Source organism: Vipera ursinii (genome assembly GCF_947247035.1).
Source record: "Vipera ursinii genome assembly, chromosome: 3".
In the NCBI taxonomy this organism is placed as follows: Eukaryota; Metazoa; Chordata; class Lepidosauria; order Squamata; family Viperidae; genus Vipera; species Vipera ursinii.
Window position 1 is genome coordinate 1380819 of NC_139516.1, and position 18493 is coordinate 1399311.

The following is an 18493-nucleotide window of genomic DNA, read 5'->3' on the forward strand; positions in this document are numbered from 1 at the left end:
AGAGTCCCTCTGGCGCTAGTGCTGCCCCGTTTGTGGCACTCACACTCGCGCAGCCACCTTTGTGTGTGCGCTCGCATGAAGAAGAAACAGTAGTTGGAAGGGACCTTGGAGGTCATCTAGCCCAACCCCTGCTCAGGCAGGAAACCCTATCCCATTTCAGACAAATGGCTGGCCAGTCTCTTCTTAAAAACTTCCAGTGTTGGAGCATTCACCGCTTCTGGAGGCAGGTAGTTCCACTGGTTAGTTGTTCTCACTGTCAGGAAATTATTCCTTAGTTCCAGGTTGCTTCTCTCCTTGATGAGTTTCCATCTGTTGCTTCTTGTCCTGCCTTCAGGGGCTTTGGAGAATAGCTTGACTCCCCTGAGATATTGGAACACTGCTATCATGTCACCCCTCACCCTTCTCTTCATTAAGCTACACATACCCAATTCCAGCAGTCGTTCCTTATATGTTTTAGCCTCCAGACCTCTAATCATCTTTGTTGCTCTTCTCTGCACTCTTTCTAGAGTCTCAAGATCTTTTTTACATCGTGGTGACCAAAACTGGATGCAGCATTCCAGGTGTGGCCTTACCAAAGCATTGTAAAGTGGTATTAGTACTTCATGTGATCTTGATTCTATCCCTCTGTTAATGCAGCCTAGCACTGTGTTGGCTTTTTTGGCAGCTGCAGCACACGGCTGGCTCATATTGAAGTGATTGTCCACTAGGACTCCAAGATCCCTCTCACAGTTACTACTATTGAGCAAGATACCCACCAGGGGTAGGCAACCTCGGCTCTTTTATGACTCATGGACTTCAACTCCCAGAATTCCTGAGTTGAAGTCCATGAGTCATAAAAGAGCCAAGGTTGCCTACCCCTGCCCTATACTATACCCGTACATTTGGTTTTTCTTGCCTAAATGTAGAACCTTACTTTTTTCACCATTGAATTTCATTTTGTTAGATAGCGCCCAGTGTTCAGGTCTGTCCAGATCCTTCTGTATCTTAAGCCTATCTTCTGGAGTGTTGGCTATTCCTACCAGCTTGGTGTTGTCTGCAAATTTGATGAGTTCCCCATTTATCCCTTTGTCCAAATTGTTGATGAAGATGTTGAAGAGCACTGGGCCCAGAACAGAGCCCTGGGGCAGCCCACTACACACTTCCTTCCATGTAGATGCGGTTCCATTGAGGACCCCACACTGAGTACGGCCTGTCAGCCAGCTATGAATCCATCTGGTGGTGATGCTGTCTAACCCACATTTTTCTATCTTATCAAGTAGTAGGTTGTGATCTACTTTATCAAATGCCTTACTAAAGTCCAAGTAAATTATATCCACAACATTCCTCTGGTCCACTAGTTTTGTCACTTGGTCAAAGAATGTAATAAGATTTGTCTGGCATGATCTGTTTTTGACAAACCCATGTTGACTTTTAGTGATGACTTTGTTTGCATCAAGGTGTTCGCTGATTCGTTGTTTGATTATCTTTCCCAGAATCTTCCCAGGTGTTCTGTACCAACCTGCTACCGGCCTTGCAGAAAGGCAACCCCTGTACAAACGGCAGAGGCCGGAAAACGTCTGAGGCTGGAAAGCGTCTGCCAAGTTTAATACACAAACAAACAACAGAACATGAAACAAGATACCGGAACTTTGATCCTCAAACGGAGCGGTTGCTTTCAGCAACCAGCCCATCCCCAAACACTCCCTTTATTAGAGTTCAGGGCGTGGCCTCCCTGTGCCTCCTTCCGAGGAGTCCCACAGCCTTTCTCTGCTTGCTCCTGCTTGACTGCCTCCTGCGTCGGGCGTCCTTGAACAGGGCCAGCTGTGGGTCATCATCATCTGCACTGTCGGGCTCGCGCAGCTGAGTCTCCACCAAGTAAGAGGGGCCTGGCTGGGGGCTCTGCGAAGCCTCCAAGCCATCATCAGCAAGTTCGTCTTCAACACCCTCCTCCTCCCCCTCGTCTGAGTCATCCGAGTCATCCGACCCGGCTGCCGGACCCACAGGCTGACCCTGAATCACAACACCAGGTATTGAGGTCAGGCTGATAGGTCTGTAATTTCCTGGATCCATTTTTTCCCCTTTTTTGAAGATGGGAACTACATCAGCTCTCTTCCAGTCCTCTGGTAGTTCCCCAGTGCTCCAGGATCTTTGAAAAATATAGTTCAGTGGTTCTGAGATCATGTCTGCCAGTTCCTTGAGAACCTTGGGGTGTAATCCATCTGGTCCTGGTGATTTGAACTCGTCTAGGCTGGACAGGTGCTCACTTACCATTTTCTTGCCTATCTTAACTTGCGTTTCTATTCTGTTTTTTATGGCACTGGTTTGGGTAGGTTGGACTGTTTTTTCCCTTTGTGTAAAGACAGATGCAAAAAACGAATTAAATAGTTCTGCTTTCTCCCTATTGCTTGTCACCTTCTTGCCACTTTCCCCCACTAATGGACCAATCATTTCCTTAACTTTTTTCTTGTTTTTTATATGTTGAAAGAAGCATTTTTTGTTATTGTTGACTTTGGTCGCAAGCCTTAGTTCATTTTGAGCCTTAGCTTTCCTCTCTTCGTCTTTGCAGGCTCGGGCTATTTGCTGATATTCTGCCTTAGTTATGTGCCCCTCTTTCCAATTCTTATACTTGTCCTTTTTATCTTTCAATTTATCAGTTCTTTATGCAGCCATGCTGGTTTCTTTTGAGAGCTGTTATTTTTCCTCTTTGTTGGTATTGTGCTAGACTGGGCCTTTATTATCTCACTTTTCAAAATTTCCCAAGCTTCTTGAGTTGTTTTCCCCTTGAGGATTCTCATCCATGGAAACCTTCCCAAGCTCTCTCTAAGTTGAGTTAAGATGGTTTTGAATAACAGAACAAGAGGGCTGGAAGGGACCTCGGCTTGAGCAGGAGATCCATACAGAATCATAAAATAACAGAGTTGGAAGGGACCCCCAGAGGTGCTCCAGTCCAACCCCCTCTTCAAGCAGGAGATCCTATGCCAGGGCTATCCAACCTTGGAACTTGAACTCCCAGAATTCCCCAGCCAACTTCTGACAAGGAAAGTCAATGGGGGGAAGCCAGTTTCACTTAACGACCAGGTTACTAACTTATCCACTGCGGTAATTTGCTGCAGTGGCGAGAAAGGCCGTAATGGGGCAAGATTCACTTAAGAACCGTCTTGCTTAGCGATGGAAATCTGGGGCTCCACGGTGGCCGTAAGTCAGAGGACTAGCTGTATTTGCAGCCTGGTCAAAATGTCAGCCCCCCTCCTCCCACCCCACCCCCAAATATCCAGGGCAGGTTTCCATTTCCCAGTTAAGGAGCCAGAACGGAAACTGGCCAAAAAATGGCTGAGCGGTCCGCAAAAGGCCTCCCCATAAATCAGGAGAGTCATATGGCTGAGATGGCGAGTCATCCCTGGGCAGCTGGACGGAGGACCGTGGAGGCTACTTGGAGGGAAGATAACGGCTGCAGCTGGGGAATCATTCTAATTAGAACGAGCAATTAAAGGGGGAAAATTAGCACGGGTCTCTGGGCGGTCCGACTTGGTCACAGAACAAGGTAGAGCTCATCAGACTGAGAAAAGGGGGGGGGGGAAGGGAAAAACCTCTGCACAGAAAAATAAAATAAATAAATTGGAGGGTTTTTTTTTTAAGGTATTCGGGTCTGTGCAGCCGTCAAAGAACCGCGGCTTGATTTTCAAGCAAGAGAAGGCAGCCTCTTGGGAAAGGACCCGGCTACGTATCGTAGTTTTTTTTTTATCGACGTTTTGTCATCTTGCAGAGTTTTAAGATTTCATGTTTTGAAGCTAAAAGCTTGCTGAAGCGCCAGCTGAGCACGGAAAGTGGATGATGAAGGCCGGGAAATTGCTGTTGGTGGAAACTGTAGGCAAAGGGAGGCTGGTCGAGGGTTTGTGTTCACAGGACTAAAAATACTCATGTTGAGTGGGAAGCAAAGGGGGGGCAGGTTTTCGTTGGCTCAGGGGTTTTTTTGGGGGGGGAGGGGCGATTTATGGTTTGCTTGCTGCACAGTAGCAGAGAGCAAAGCGCTCCAGAGGGTCACTACCATCGCTCAGAGGATTACTGTCTGCCCTCTCCTCCCCCCACCCCACCCAGACGAACTGTACACTTCCCGTTGTCTTAGGAAAGCTCAAAATATTCCCAAAGACTCATCTCATCCTGGACGTTCTTTTTTTTGAACTATCACCATCTGGCAGACGGTGCAGGATAATAAAAAAAGAGAGACAAGAGGCTGAAAAATAGTTTTTATCCCAGAGCTGTAACCGTATTAAATACCACTGTATAGTTGAAGTGCAATATTAGGGGAAGCAGTGCAGCGGTGAATAGAATGTGAAGGATGTGTGTTCTTATTTGTGGTTTTTATTTGTGTGTAGTGTTCACTGTGGACAGCACTTAATTTCGTTGTGAGATACTCAATGACAATAAAGATATTCTATTCTATTCTATTCTTTCTATTCTCTCATAATACTATTCTATTCTATTCTATTCTATTCTATAATCTGTTATTTCTATTCTATTCTATTCTAATTTCTATTCTATTCTATTCTTATTTCTCTATTCTATTCTATTCTATTCTATTCTATTCTATTTCTATTCTAATTTCTATTCTATTCTATTCTATTCTATTCTATTCTATTCTATTCTATTCTATTCTATTCTATTCTATTCTATTCCTATTCGTATTTCTATTTCTATTTCTATTATTTCTATTTCTATTTCTATTTCTATTTCTCCTGCAGCAAGTTGTGTCCTGGCAAGTTGTGTCCATTGCAAGTTGTCCTAAACCTGTTTTGGGCTTTGCCACCGATTCTCACTACTTTGAGTTTGCAAAGAGACGAGTAAATTCATTCTGGCTGGAGTTTTGCCTCCTTTCTTTTATCTCTTGGTGAGCACATTTCCTGAATGTGCTTAACATCTCTTCATTTTTCTTCATGCTTTTGAATTATGTGACGTTTCAGGAAAGTTCTCACAGGGGCTGGGAAATACCTGCAATCTCAAACTATCATTTGCAAGATATATATCTCCTGTACAGGTGGTCCACGAGTTTTAGAACACACCGGGATGGAGTGATGGCACCTTTTTTCAATGGATTTGTGCATGGTAATATTAATAGTATTAATTTACCTTGAACAAAATCCTAGTCTTTTAGATACACTAAAAATCGAAGGGTTTTTTTCCCCAACTACAAAGGGGTGTGTGTGTGTGTGTGTGTGTAGCGTGACTCAATAACCATCTCACTTAGCGACAGAAATTCTGGCCTCAATTTCTATTCACAAGTCAAGGACCATCTGTACAGCTGGTTCTCAACTTACAATCATAATGAAGCCCAAAATTTCTGTTGCTAAGTGAGGTGGTTGCAAAGTGAGTTTTGCTTCACTTTGCGACCTTCCCTGCCACAGTTCTTAAGGGAATCCCTGCAGTTGTGAAGTCAGTCACACGGCTGTGAAGCGAACGTGGCTTCTTCCCCATAGGCTTTGTCAGAAGGTCACAAAAGGGGATCACGTGACCCCACCCCCAAGACACTGCAGCCGTTGTAAATATGAAACCAGTTGCCCAGCGTCCAAATTTTGATCACACGGCTGTGAGGACGCTGCAATGGCCGTTAAGTGTGAAAAAGGGCCTTCGGTCACTTTTTCCAGTAGCCGCTGCAACGTCGAACTGTCACTAAATGGACACAAAAGTCAAGGACTAATTGCACATCGCCTTCTATTCTTTAAAGGCTGGACAGCACCCCCGTCACAAGCTCTCCTGCTTGAGCAGGGGGGTGGACTAGAAGACCTCCAAGGTCCCTTCCAGCTCTGTTCTGATTGAAAGTTCTCATTTTATTCTTTTTTGAGGATTTCCATTGTGTCCAACCACACCTGACCGAGTCCTTTTTCCTCCTTTGTTTCGCACCCTGGTCCTCCGTCTTTCCCTCCAGGGGGGGCAGCTCAGCTCACCTGCCTTCTGTTTTTTTTTAAAAAAAACTCTCTTTTATCATTCAGGCCACCCACTCGCTCAGCCCTCAGCCACGACCCCGTCGTTCCTTTGAACACGCGACTTATCCTATTACCCGCTTAACCACGTGCTTTCTCTAAATCAGCCTGTTCTTTCTCTCTGTTGTGATTCAGGGTCAGCCTGTGGGTTCGGCAGTTGGGTCAGACGATTCAGAGGAGGAGGACGGGGGTGTTGAAGAGCTTGCTGATGATGGCCTTGAGGCTCCGCAGAGCCCTCAGCCAGGCCCCTCCCACCTGGTCACGACGGAGACCCAGCTGTAAGAGCCTGACAGCATGGATGAAGATGACCCACAGCTGGCCCTGTTCAAGGACGCCCGACGCAGGAGGCAGTCAATCAGGAGTAAACAGAGGAAGGCAATGGGGCTCCTCGGAAGGAGGCAGAGAGAAGCCACGCCCTGAACTGTATTTAAGGGGAATGTGTGGGAGGGCTGGTTTGCTGAAGGCAACCGCTTGGATAGTTCCTGTTTCTTAAAGCTCCTGTTTCTTGGTTCGTGTCTTGTTCCGTTTGTTTTTGTAGCAATAAATTTGGCAGGCATAATTCCAGCCTCTTGCCTTCTTGTAAAAGGGGTTGTCCCTGCTTATGCTGCAGGGCCGGTAGCAGGCTGGTACAGAACACTCTCTTTCCCATCCTTCTCGAGCACCTGCCATTTCAACCTCTTGTTCCTTGTCTCCTCCGGCACTCTTTCGGCCAGAGGTCTGCCAAATCCCTTCCCACAGCAAAGGAAATCCCTCTGCAGCTCTTGCAAACGTCTCCTCTGGGTAAGAAAAGCATGAGCACCTTTCTTGCACACCACCGGCGACAGGCGCGGCCTCCCCAAACGCCTCAAGCGACTGGCACAACTATTGCATTCCTACTGCAGCCCTTCTCTGGATACACCGTCTACGCCTGCAGCCTAGTCATTTTTTCAATGTTCTCATAGCTGGCTTTGGAGGAAGCCCGCAAGGGACAGGGGTTGCAAAATTTCCTGCTAATTTGAGTTCCTGTTTCTCTTCGTTTTAGTTCCTGGGACAGTTCCTGTTAATTTTAATATCCACACTGTTTTTATATCCCTGCAACCAATTTTGGTCACCATGCTACAAAAAAGAGGTTGACGTTTTGGAAAAAGTGCAGAGAAGAGCAACTAAGATGTTTTAAAGGCCTGGAGACTAAAACATACGAAGAACGGCTGCGGGACTTGGGTTTGGCTAGTTTAGAGAAAAGAAGAAACAGAGGTTGACATGAAAGCCGTGTTCCAGTATCTGAGGAGCTGCCACAAAGAAGAAGAGGGGGTCAAATTATTCTCCAAAGCACCAGAGGGCAGGACAAGAAACAATGGTTGGAAACTGATCAAGGAGAGAAGCAACCTGGAATTAAGGAGAAACTTCCTGACAGTGAGGACAATTAACCAGTGGAACTCCTTGCCTCCAGAAATCGTGGGCGCTCCATCACTGGAGCTTTTTAAGAAGAGACTGGACAGTCACCTGTCTGAGATGGTGCAGGTTCTCCTGCTTGAGCAGTCGACTGGACTAGAAAATCTCCCTTCCAGCTCTATTCTATTCTATTCTATTCTATTCTATTCTATTCTATTCTATTCTATTCTATTCTATTCTATTCTATTCTATTCTATTCTATTCTAATTCTATTTCATACATTCTATTCTACTCTACTCTACTCTACTTTATTTACATACCATTCCATTCTGTAATTCTATTCTATTCTATTCTATTCTATTCTATTCTATTCTATTCTATTCTATTCTATTCTATTCTGCTCTGCTCTGCTCTGCTCTGCTCTACTTATTCTTATTCCTATTCCATTCCATTCCTGATTTTACTGTGCTGTAGGCCGCCCAGGGTCACATTGGATAGGGATATGGGTGGCATATGAACTCCATCCATCCATCCATCCATCAATCCAAGGGGCAGACCACCTCCAGCTAGGTCAATCTCATCAAACAAGAATCTGCACCATTTCTGAAGTTGTATGGATCGCTAGCAGTCGATGGACCAATTCTGAAGCCTTTTAAAGCACAGCGCTGGGATGCGCAAGGCAACAACTCGACAACATTGCTTCTGTCCGTGCATTTGGGCTATTTAGAGAGCACCGACTGCAGAATTGGGGAGGGGGCCACGTCACAAACCCTCTCCCGGGTGGCCCATTTTTAGCGGAGAATTCCTCTTCCCCATTGAGATACTTTACAAAGTCAAGTATTTACTTTACAAGGATTTCTACAACAGGCCAAAACAGAAATAGGCATTTGGCTGTGAGGTTAAGCAAACAGTCCTTTTGTATCAGGTATTTTTTAATGTTGATTTCTACTATTAGTGTGCCTTGGATGCATATTTTGGTTGTATCCTGCACAGAGTCCGCTAGTGTTTGGTCAGACTATAATCCCAGCAGAAAGAAATAATTATTTTCATTACTTCCCCCCCCCCTTTTAGATACTACCATTTAGAGCAGGGGTGTCCAACTCTGGCAACTTGTAAGACTTGTGGACTTCAACTCCCAGAATTCAAGGCTACCTGGGGAATTCTGGGAGTTGAAGTCCACAACTCTTAAAGTTGCCAGAGTTGGACACACTTGAATATTTCATTTTGCTTCTAGACTCCAAAATATTATATTTATTCCCCATAAAAACCTCCCTGTATTTTTTCACCACACTTTCAGATGTGGATTTTTACTCTCTTATTTGTAATTCCATTGCTTCTCTGAAAAATTCTCGTTTAGTTCTTTTTACCTACTTCTGAATTATTATTATTTTGTTTCCACCGGTACTGTTCCGCATTTTCTTGGCATCTTTTAATCTCAACCATTCCTTATTTTGTTTTAACTACACTGATCTTTCTCTCTGTATTCACCTGATGTCTCTCTTTTCGGCTCCTGTCGTTCTCTGGAATGCATTGCTTCCTCCTCTACACTTTCATCCATTCCACCAAGAATCCTTTTTAAACACTTCTCATTAGTGTATTGCACATACTGCTGTTTCGTTGGCAACGTAATTCTTTCCACTCTCCATCAAACTCTCTTTCATGAGGCTTAGTTCCTATTAATCCTGACAGGAGATTAATATTTCTTCTGCCTTCGAGACACTCACAACGTTTCTCTTTTGCAACTCAACTTTCTTTCGTGTTTTTTTCTCCTTTGAAAACCTTTTGCTTCTCATCCAAGAAGCTTCTTCAGTTCTAGCTTCTTGGATGAGAAGCGAAACCTTTTCAAGGGAAAAAAGTTAATGCAGAGGGATTCTATCAGCAGAAGGACAGAATCAAGATCACGTGAAGTACTAATACCACTTTACAATGCTTTGGTAAGGCCACACTTGGAATCCTGCATCCAGTTTTGGTCACCACGATGTAAAAAAGATGTTGAGACTCTAGAAAGAGTGCAGAGAAGAGCAACAAAGATGATCAGGGGACTGGAGGCTAAAACATGAGGAACGGTTGCTGGAATTGGGCATGTCTAGTTTAATGAAGAGAAGGACGAGGGGTGACATGATAGCAGTCTTTCAACATCTCAGGGGCTGCCCCAAAGAAGAGGGAGTCAAGCTCTTCTCCAAAGCGCCCGAAGGCAGGACAAGAAGCAACGGATGGAAACTCATCAAGGAGAGAAGCAACCTAGAACTAAGGAGGAATTTCCTGACAGTTAGAAAAATTAACCAGTGGAACAACCTGCCATCGGAAGTGGTGAATGCTCCAACACTGGAAGTTTTTAAGAAGAGACTGGACAGCCATTTGTCTGAAAGGGTATAGGACTTCCTGCCTGAGCAAGGGGTTGGACCAGATGACCTCCAAAGTTCCTTCCAACTTTTAATTTTAATTTTTATTATTATCAAGCAAGTCCAATTGACTTTTGGAAAACCATGAGATGGACTGTTAGGCATATGGTGATAGCCTACAAAGTTGGGTTTGAAATATAAACCATGATGTTGTGACTTTAAGATGTTAATTGGCCAATGGGTGTATAAGTGTTCTCATGGCCACAAGAGGGAGCTAGGAACGTAGCTTCTTTCTCTCTGAATTCTCGCTCTCTGTACTATTGCTGTTTTGCTGTACTGTTGGTTTACTACTGTGATAAACCTGAACAACTGTGTTTTTGACCTCTGGACCGGTAAGAAGACACTGTATTTGGAATACTCCTTGGACTGTTGCTATTGTGTATGACCTGGACTGTTTATTTTTGACCGTGCATTTTTGTTTTTACACCACCTCAAAGTAAAATACTTTGTTTTCACAACTCAGTGTATTCTTGTGGTTACTGTGTGACTTTTACTGCTCTCAGTACCCTTCCTTATCTGTGCAACTCCTTGCTAGCACAAGGAGACCTCTGCACAACAATTTCCTAACATGGACGATGGAGAATCTCTATAGATATTTAACCTGGAATATTTTTGCCTGAGGGCGATTCAGGCTATATTCATTCCTTGCGAATCCCAGCCATAAATTTAGCACACCAAGCAACTCTTAGCAGAAAGGACCACAACTTCAAGAAACACCACGAAGCCGATATATGAATTTTCCCTCCTCTGTTCATCTCCCCCCCCCCCCGAGAAGATGACAGAAGACATGTTCAGCACAAAGACCCACTTCCTGCGCCAGGGGTAGGCAACCTTGGCTCTTTTATGACTGGTGGACTTCAACTCCCAGAATTCCTGAGCATGGGGGAACTATTGCCCCTTCGTGACTGGTGAACTTCAACTCCCAGAATTCCTGAGCCAGCATGGGGGAACTATGGCCTCCTCATGACTCATGGACTTCAACTCCCAGAATTCCTGAGCCATCATGGCTCAGCTTGGAAACCTCTCCCTTTCCCCTCAGCGTGGCTGGCTCAGGAATTCTGGGAGTTGAAGTCCACCAGTCATAAAAGAGCCGAGGTTGCCCACCCCTGGTATAGGCCAACAATATGCGTCCCACTCCATCCCCGGTGCAACAAATCGCACACCTTTAGGCCTGTTTCTGGAAACCCCTATCCAGGGAGCCCTCCCTATTCCGCCTTTTGTCCCAGCCTCGCTATTCCTCCCCACCGAACCGCGTTGAAGTCACCAACTGTTCAGGCCCACGATGGGAAACCTGGATATTCCCCCACCCCAGCCCACCCCCCTCTGGGGAAGTGAGAACGCAACACGGAGCCACCTGCAATTTGTGTCTGTGCTGCCTGATGTTCGTGTCACACTTCAGTGCCGGGAGCCAAAAATCCTGCTCTGGAGGTGACATTTGGAGGTGGGCTGATTGCTCTTTCCCAAAGAGCTGCCATCAAAGAGACAGCTTCAAACGTCGGTGGGGCGCCGCGGGCACAGATGCCGGAGCTAATTAGACCCCCAGTGAGCAGGGAGGGAGTTAGAACTACCAGGAGGAGCAGCCCAGCTGCCTGCTGGCTTTCTTTCCTGGCTGGCAGGATCAGGCCCTTCTGTTGAGGGCGGCTGTCCCGGGAAGGGCGAGGAATCCTTACCTTCGTGCTCCTTTTCGGAGGTCCCCACCTTCTTGACTTTCTTCGGGGACTTCATGAAGAGCGGGAAGATGGTGCGAAGGCCCAGGATGTCCACAAACTTGTGGCAGTTGTCGGCCCCCTCCGGCCCGATCATGGCGTGGTCCAGGACCTTCAGGGCGCTGCTCCGGGAGATCTTCTTCTCTCTGTGGGGAAGAGGAGAGTCCGGCCTTTCAGCCTGGGCTTTGCAGAGGAGGAGGAGGAGGAGGAGGAGGAGGAGGAAGGCTGTGGGAGTCCTGGGTGCTCTCTGAGCTTGGCTGTTTCCTTGCAGACGTTTCATGACCCAACTCTATAACATCATCAGTGCAGGAAGGGAGGAGGAGGAGGAAGAAGGCTGTGGGGGTCCTGGGTGCTCTCTGAGCTGGGCGGCTTTCTTGCAGACGTTTCATGACCCAACTAGGTAACATCATCAATGCTAGAAGGGAAAGGAGTTTGCAGAGGTGGGGGGGGGAGGAGGAGAAGAGGGGAGGAGGAGGAGGAAGAGGAGGGGGAATGGGGGAGGAAGATAAAAAGAGAAGGAGTGTAGGGACCCTGGTCCTTTCTTAGCTGGGTGGTTTTCTTGCAGACGTTTCGTGACCCAACTAGGTAACATCACCAATGCTAGAAGGGAGGAGAAGAGTTGTGGTAAAGGCACCAAGCTATAAACTGGCAGATCCTGAGTTCTACTCCTGCCTTAGGCATAGCGCCAGTTGGGCCAGCCACTCTCTCTCAGCCCTAGGAAGGAGGCAGTAACAAGCCACTTGCCAAGAAAAACCACAGGAACCTGTCTCCAAGAATCAGACATGATTGAACGGAGGAAAAAGAAATTATGAGAAGGGATTACTACATTTCATGAGACAAAAAAGTCATTCATTTTTTTTATCAGTACCCATTATTGATAGGTCAATCTGATAGGCAAATTAGAATGATTGAATGGAATAAGAAACCAGAGAGGCTGATTCTGTTTGAATACTGGGAAGCGTTTTAACTTCAGGATCAACACTTAGATTGCAGCTTATTCAGCAGAATCAGAAAAAGCATTTGCACATAGAGGTAGTCCTCAACTTTCAACAGTTAGTTCGTTTAGTGACCATTCAAAGTTACAACAGCAGTGAAAAAAATGACTTATGACTGTTATTCACATTTATGACCATTGCCATGATCAGTGATCAAGATTCAGATGCTTGGCAACTGACTCGTATTTATGACGGTCCCTTCCAGCTCTATTCCATTCCATTCCCTATTTTCTCTTCTCTTCTCTTCTGTATTTCCTATTCTATTCCATTCCATTTTTTCTATTCTATTCTATTCTGTATTTCCTATTTTATTCTATTCTATTCCATATTTTCTATTCCATTCTATTCTTTCCATAATTCTATTCTATTCTATTCTATTCTATTCTATTTCTATTCTAATTCTTTTCTATTCTATTTCTATTTCTATTCTATTTCTTTTCTATTCTATTTCTATTTCTATTCTATTTCTTTTCTATCCTATCCTATCCTATCCTATCCTATTCCGTATTTTCTATTGTATTGTATTGTATTGTATTGTATTCTATCCTATCCTATCCTATCCTATCCTATCCTATCCTATCCTATCCTATCCTATCCTTCTAATCCACCCCCTGTCCAAGGCGGGAGTCTCCATCCCTTCCGGGACAAATCTCTTCTTCAAAATCTCCAGGCAGGGGGCACCCACCACTCCTGTTGCAATTAAGGTCTCTTTTCTTTGGAAGCAGCGACTGCATATTGATCAGTGCTCAGGCAGCTGCAAGGAGCTGATCCCTGGAATATTCATGGCAATTTAAGTTCAGGCTTTTAGGGATCGATAGATGGTTTGACCGATCTGTCCAAGGTTGGTTTTTTTAATTTGAAATATTTGTACTACCCGAGGGCAGGCAGTTCATCTTAATCACTTAGACCCAGGCTGGGCAATGAGGGCTCCTATATTAGGAGCTGTGGACTTCGACTCCCAGAATTCCTGAGCCAGCCAGGCTGGCTCAGGAATTCTGGGAGTCGAAGTCCACAGGTCGTAATGGGGTCACCGTTGCCCACCCCTGTTCTAACCCAAGCTCTCTGCCTTGAGTGGCACTTGCCAAAGGGGGCTGCTTTGGAAAACAGGGCCCGGGATCCAATTCTGCTTGGCGAAGTTCCCACCAAGCTGCTCACGAAAAGAAATTTCTGCATTTGTGCCCCAATTTCGAGTCTCCGAGCAGTTGACGTGCCGTGAAAGGAAAGAAAGCGGTAACAGGAGGAATTTCCTGACATGGAGAACAACCCACCAGTGGAACGGCTTCCCTCCCAACAATTGTGGGTGCGCCAACCCAGGAGGGCTGTCAAGACAAGATTGGAGAGCCACTGGTCGGAAATGGTACGGGGGGTCCTCGTGTTACGACAACTGGGCCCCAAATTTCCTCCTCTTCCTCCCTACATATTCCACTCCCTTCTAGCACTGAGGAGGTTCCCTAGTTGGGCCATGAAAGGTCTGCAAGAAAACAACCCAGCTCAGAGAGCACCAAGGACCCCACAGATCACCTCCTCCTCCTCCTCCTCCTCCTCCTCCTCTTCCTCCTCCTCCTCCTCCTCTCTACAAAACCCACATCCTCCTCCTCCTCTTCTTCTTCTTCCTCCACCTTCTCCTCCTCCCCTCTTCTAGCACTGATGATGTTCCCTAGTTGGGTCATGAAATGTCTGCAAGGAAGCCACCCAGCTGAGAGAGCCTCAGGGACTCCAGCTGTCATCTTCCTCCTCCTCCATCTCCCTTCTAGCACTGAGGATGCTGCCTGGTTGGGTCATGAAACGTCTGCAAGGAAAACAACCCAGCTCAGAGAGCACCAAGGAGCCCACAGTGTTCCTCCTCTTCCTCACACACACCCCCGTTCTCCTCCTTCTCTTCCTTCCTCTTCCTCCATCTCCATCTCTTGGGAAGCCTTTCCCTGCAGAAGCGAAGGCACCAGCTGAGTTTTTAAATTCAGGCCACGTCTCCCAACTAACGGGAGGGATTCGGCTGGTGGGAGGAGAGAGAGAGAAGCTGGGGGGGGGATCCCTGCGGCGAAGCCATTAGCGGGCAGAAGCAGCCTCTGCAAAAGCTTTCCCAAGAAGAACAGAGTTGGAAGGGACCTTGGAGGTCATGTAGTCCAGCCCGCTGCTCAGTCACTCAATGAATCAGAACAGAGCATATTTTAGATTATGCTTGTTTGTATTATTATACCCTGTATTCAGCTCTGGGAAGTCGGGCAGGGGGGGGGAGGAAGGTAGGGCGGGGTTGGGGAGGGGGGAGGCGGAGGAGGGGGTTTTTTGTATTTAAAATTGTAAAACTTTTCAATAAAAAAAAAGAACAGAGCTGGGAGGGACCTTAGAGGTCATCTAGTCCAACCCCTAGCTGAAGCCGGAAACCCCATACAGGCACTCCTCGACTTCCAACGCTTTGCCTACAACGGCACTGAGGGAAAAAGTGACACGATCTTTTTTCACACTTAGCGACCGTTGCAGCCTCCCCGCGGTCGCGAGATCAAAGCTCAGCTGCTCGGCAACGGGCACGTACTTAATGAGGGTCGCGGCGTCCCGGTTGGGTCACGTGATCCCCTTTGGCGACCCCCCTGATCAGCAGAGTCAGTGGAGGAAGCCAGATTCGCTTAACGGCCGTGGCTTGACCGCTGTAATGCTTCGCTTAAGGAACGAGAGAAGGCAGGTCACAAAACCTCCTGCCACAAAGCCTGGGAGGGGGAGGGCAGGAGGACACAGGGGGAGGGGGTGACAGGAACCAGAAGGGGCCAGAGGAGAGGACGGCTGACCGATCCACGGACAAGTGGCTGGAACCTCCCTGGACACTAGCAAGATGACCGAGAGGGTGGGGGGAGGGCTTGAGAGAAGGGAAAGTCACCAGGACCAATCAATCGCTCAGAATAGAGCTGGAAGGGAAGGGACCTTGGAGGTCATCTAGTCCAACCCCCTGCTCAAGCAGGAGACCCTCTCCCGTTTCAGACAGTCGGCTGTCCGGTCTCTTCTTAAAAAACCTCCGGAGATGGAGCGCCCACAACTTCAGTACAGGAGGACCTGTACTCGGTCTCGGCCGAGATGGAGGAGGTGGTGGGACGCGGCGTAAACCCCAAATGAGAGGGAAGCAGGGGGGGAGGGGAGAAGAGGGGGTGGGGGGGTGGGGAGAAGGCAGGGGACGGAGGTGGTGGTGGTGGGGAGGCAGGCAGACAAACCAGACGGCCGGCTCCCCCCGCCGGGCTCAAGGACTCCGGCTAATTAGCCTCTGCCGGGCCACGGAGAAGCAGCCTTGAGTCCAGAGGAGAGGAGGACAAAGGGATCCCAGAAGCCCCTCCCCCTTCTCTGCCCCCCCCTTGCAGAGCGGCTTTAATTAGCCTAAAGGAAACTCAGCACGCACCCCACCCCCCCCAAATAATCCACGCTTTCTGGTTCTTTATTGAGGTCGCTGCTGCTGCTGCATTAGCCAGCCTTGCTCTGCAGGAAGGGAGCAAGCACTCTCCTCGCAGCCCCCTTGCCCAACAGCCCCCTCCCCTCCTTCGCCACAGCGGAGAGCAAGGGCTGAGCTCGGTCCTCGCCCCCCTAAAAGGTGGGAAAAGGGGGCTTTCAGGCATGCTGTATCTTGGGTCGGGGGTCTCTGGCGTCCCATCGACCTCAACGTCAGCTCTGGGTGATGCACAGAGATCCAAAGGCAGGCGCCAAGGGTCCCTCCCTGCTCTGGACACATCCTCTGCACAAACGGGGGCGGAAACGAAAGGGTGCGCGGGCGGGGGGGGGCGTGTAGGAGGCAACGGGGGTTTGCTGCCATCTCAGCCCCTGCCACAAACTCCAAGTGCAGCTGGCAGCTCCTTTCCACCACAGCCACGTGACTCTACTACCTTCAGGGCCCTTTTCTGCTCTCTGAGCCAGCTGCTTTCCTGGCAGACGCTTCACGGCCAAACTAGGTAATAACATCATCAGTGCAAGAAGGGAGGGGGGCGTGCGAGGAGGAGGAGGAGGAGGAGGAGGAGGAGGAGGAGGAGGACTCTGGGGTCCTTGGTGCTCTCTGAACTGGGTTGTTTCCTTGCAGGGGTTTCATGACCCAACTAGGAAACGTCATCAGTGCAAGAAGGGAGGGGGGCTTGCGAGGAGGAGGAGAAGGAGGAGGAGGAGGAGGAGGACTCTGGGGTCCTGGGTGCTGTCTGAACTGGGTTGTTTCCTTGCAGGGGTTTCATGACCCAACTAGGGAACGTCATCAGTGCTAGAAGGGAGGAGGAGGAGGAGGAGGAGGAGCAGAATTGTGGGGTCCTTGGTTGCTTTCTGAGCTGGGCGGTTTCCTTGCAGACCTTTAGGAAGGCTGGCCCAGGAGACAGAGGAGGAGGAGGAGGAGAGGGAAGATAAGAGTCAGAGAGAGGAGGAGGAATAGAACAACAGAGCTGGGAGGGACCTTGGAGGCCTTCTAGTCCACCCCTCCTGCTCAGGCAGGAGACCCTAACCCCACTCCAGCCAAAGGGCTGTCCACTCCCTCCCCGAGAGCCTCTCCGGGGACCCGGCTGCTGCCCGGGGCTGGGGTGGGGGGGAGCCCGGCCCGGCCTGCCCTCACCTGAGCATGAGGTTCATCAGCTGCAGCCCCTCCCCCTTCAGGAAGCGCTCCCGGTTGGAGCTCAGCATCAGCGAAGAGCAGAGCGAGTCAAAGAGGTTCTCCATCATCTCCTGCTCCTCCGCCGGGCCCGGGTTGTGCCGCTTGAAGACCTGCGTGTGGGGGGGAAACCGCAGGGGGGGTCAGCAGCCGGCCTCCCCCGGGACCCCTCTGGGCCCCCCCCAAGGTTGACCCTGGACCCGAATGGGGGGGTGTTCCTGACCTGGGGGGGGCGTGCAGGAAGACCCAGGGGCACTTTGAGCACAATAAGGGAAAATATCTGCAGCTCAGGGTTGAATGTGGAGTCCTTGGTGCTCTCTGAGCTGGGCGGTTCCCTTGCAGACGTTTCACGACCCAACTAGGGAACACCATCAGGGCTAGAAGGGAGGGGGAGGGGGAGGAGGGGGAGGGCTGTGGAGGCCCTGGGCGGTTTTCTTGCAGACCTTTCAGGACCGCACTAGGGAACACCATCAGGGCTAGTCCCAGGAGATTCACAAGCTGTCTACGCCAGAGCTCACCAACCTTTCCGGGTTTATTATTCATTAGATTGATATACCGCCCTTCTCCCGAGGGACTCAGGGCGGTGTACAGGGCAATTAAAAAATAAGAATACAAAAGTTAAAAATAAATTAAATTAAATTTAGCCCGAAATAAAATAAATTTAATTATGAAATTTAAAACCCCAATCCCTCAGTCCAGGCTGGCAAGCTCGAATAGCCAGGTTTTCAGCTCACGGCGAAAAGAGCGAAGGTCAACCGGTAAATGATTCCAGAGGGCCGGCGCACCCACAGAGAAGGCTCTCCCCCTGGGGGCCGCCAGCCGGCACTCCCTGACCGACGGCACCCTGAGGAGACCCTCTCTGTGGGAGCGCACGGGGCGATGGGAAGTTGACGCCGTGGTTGGTGTCCCGGAGGGAAAGGGAGGAGCAAGGAAATGCACACGCACGTGCACGTGCACACACGTGTGCACACAAGCAAAATGGGGGCAGACACGCCGGCGGCACTAGCACCCGCACGCCTGTGCCAGGAGGCCACTAATGCCCACTTGACGCTGGCAGCAACGCTAGCAACCCCATGCGTGCGCAAAGGGTGGGGAATGGCAGGATTTATGCTAAGGAATGTAGGAAATCCTTCTATTCCCCACCCTTCAGCCAGAACTGAAGAAGCTTCTTGGATGAGAAGCGAAACCTTTTCAAGGGGGAAAAAAAAATCAAGGACGTCCAGTTCTTTGGGACTTCAGGCAGAATCTGGGCACGGACCTCCTTCCGACTGGCTGGCAGGGCAGCCCTGCTGTGGCACCGGGGGGTGGGTGGGTGGGAGTAGAGGGGGGCCACTCCAGACCCCCCCCCCCCCGTCTTTCCATCGGTGGCTCTCGGGACAATCTTGCTTGACAAGCTGCAGGAGGCAGCCAGCTCTGCTCCTGAGCTGGGAAGACTCAACGGCTGACATTGCCGCCAGCCCCCCACTGC

At 48.9% G+C, this 18493-nt stretch overlaps 2 protein-coding genes across 3 annotated transcripts in view; both read right to left on the minus strand.

Annotated features, from left to right (window-relative positions):
• The window catches only part of CTNNBL1 (catenin beta like 1), a 90916-nt gene that overhangs the window by 31961 nt on the left and 40462 nt on the right, over nucleotides 1-18493 (minus strand). For both annotated transcript variants that reach the window (XM_083360868.1, XM_083360867.1), the window contains exons 10-11: nucleotides 16990-17138; nucleotides 11398-11579 (exon numbers count right to left, since the gene is read on the minus strand). In XM_083360868.1, the coding sequence (XP_083216994.1) occupies nucleotides 11398-11579; nucleotides 16990-17138 (331 nt within the window). The remainder of the gene's footprint in view (nucleotides 1-11397; nucleotides 11580-16989; nucleotides 17139-18493) is intronic.
• The window catches only part of LOC310639353 (kunitz/BPTI-like toxin), a 210302-nt gene that overhangs the window by 16882 nt on the left and 174927 nt on the right, over nucleotides 1-18493 (minus strand). The window lies entirely within an intron of this gene.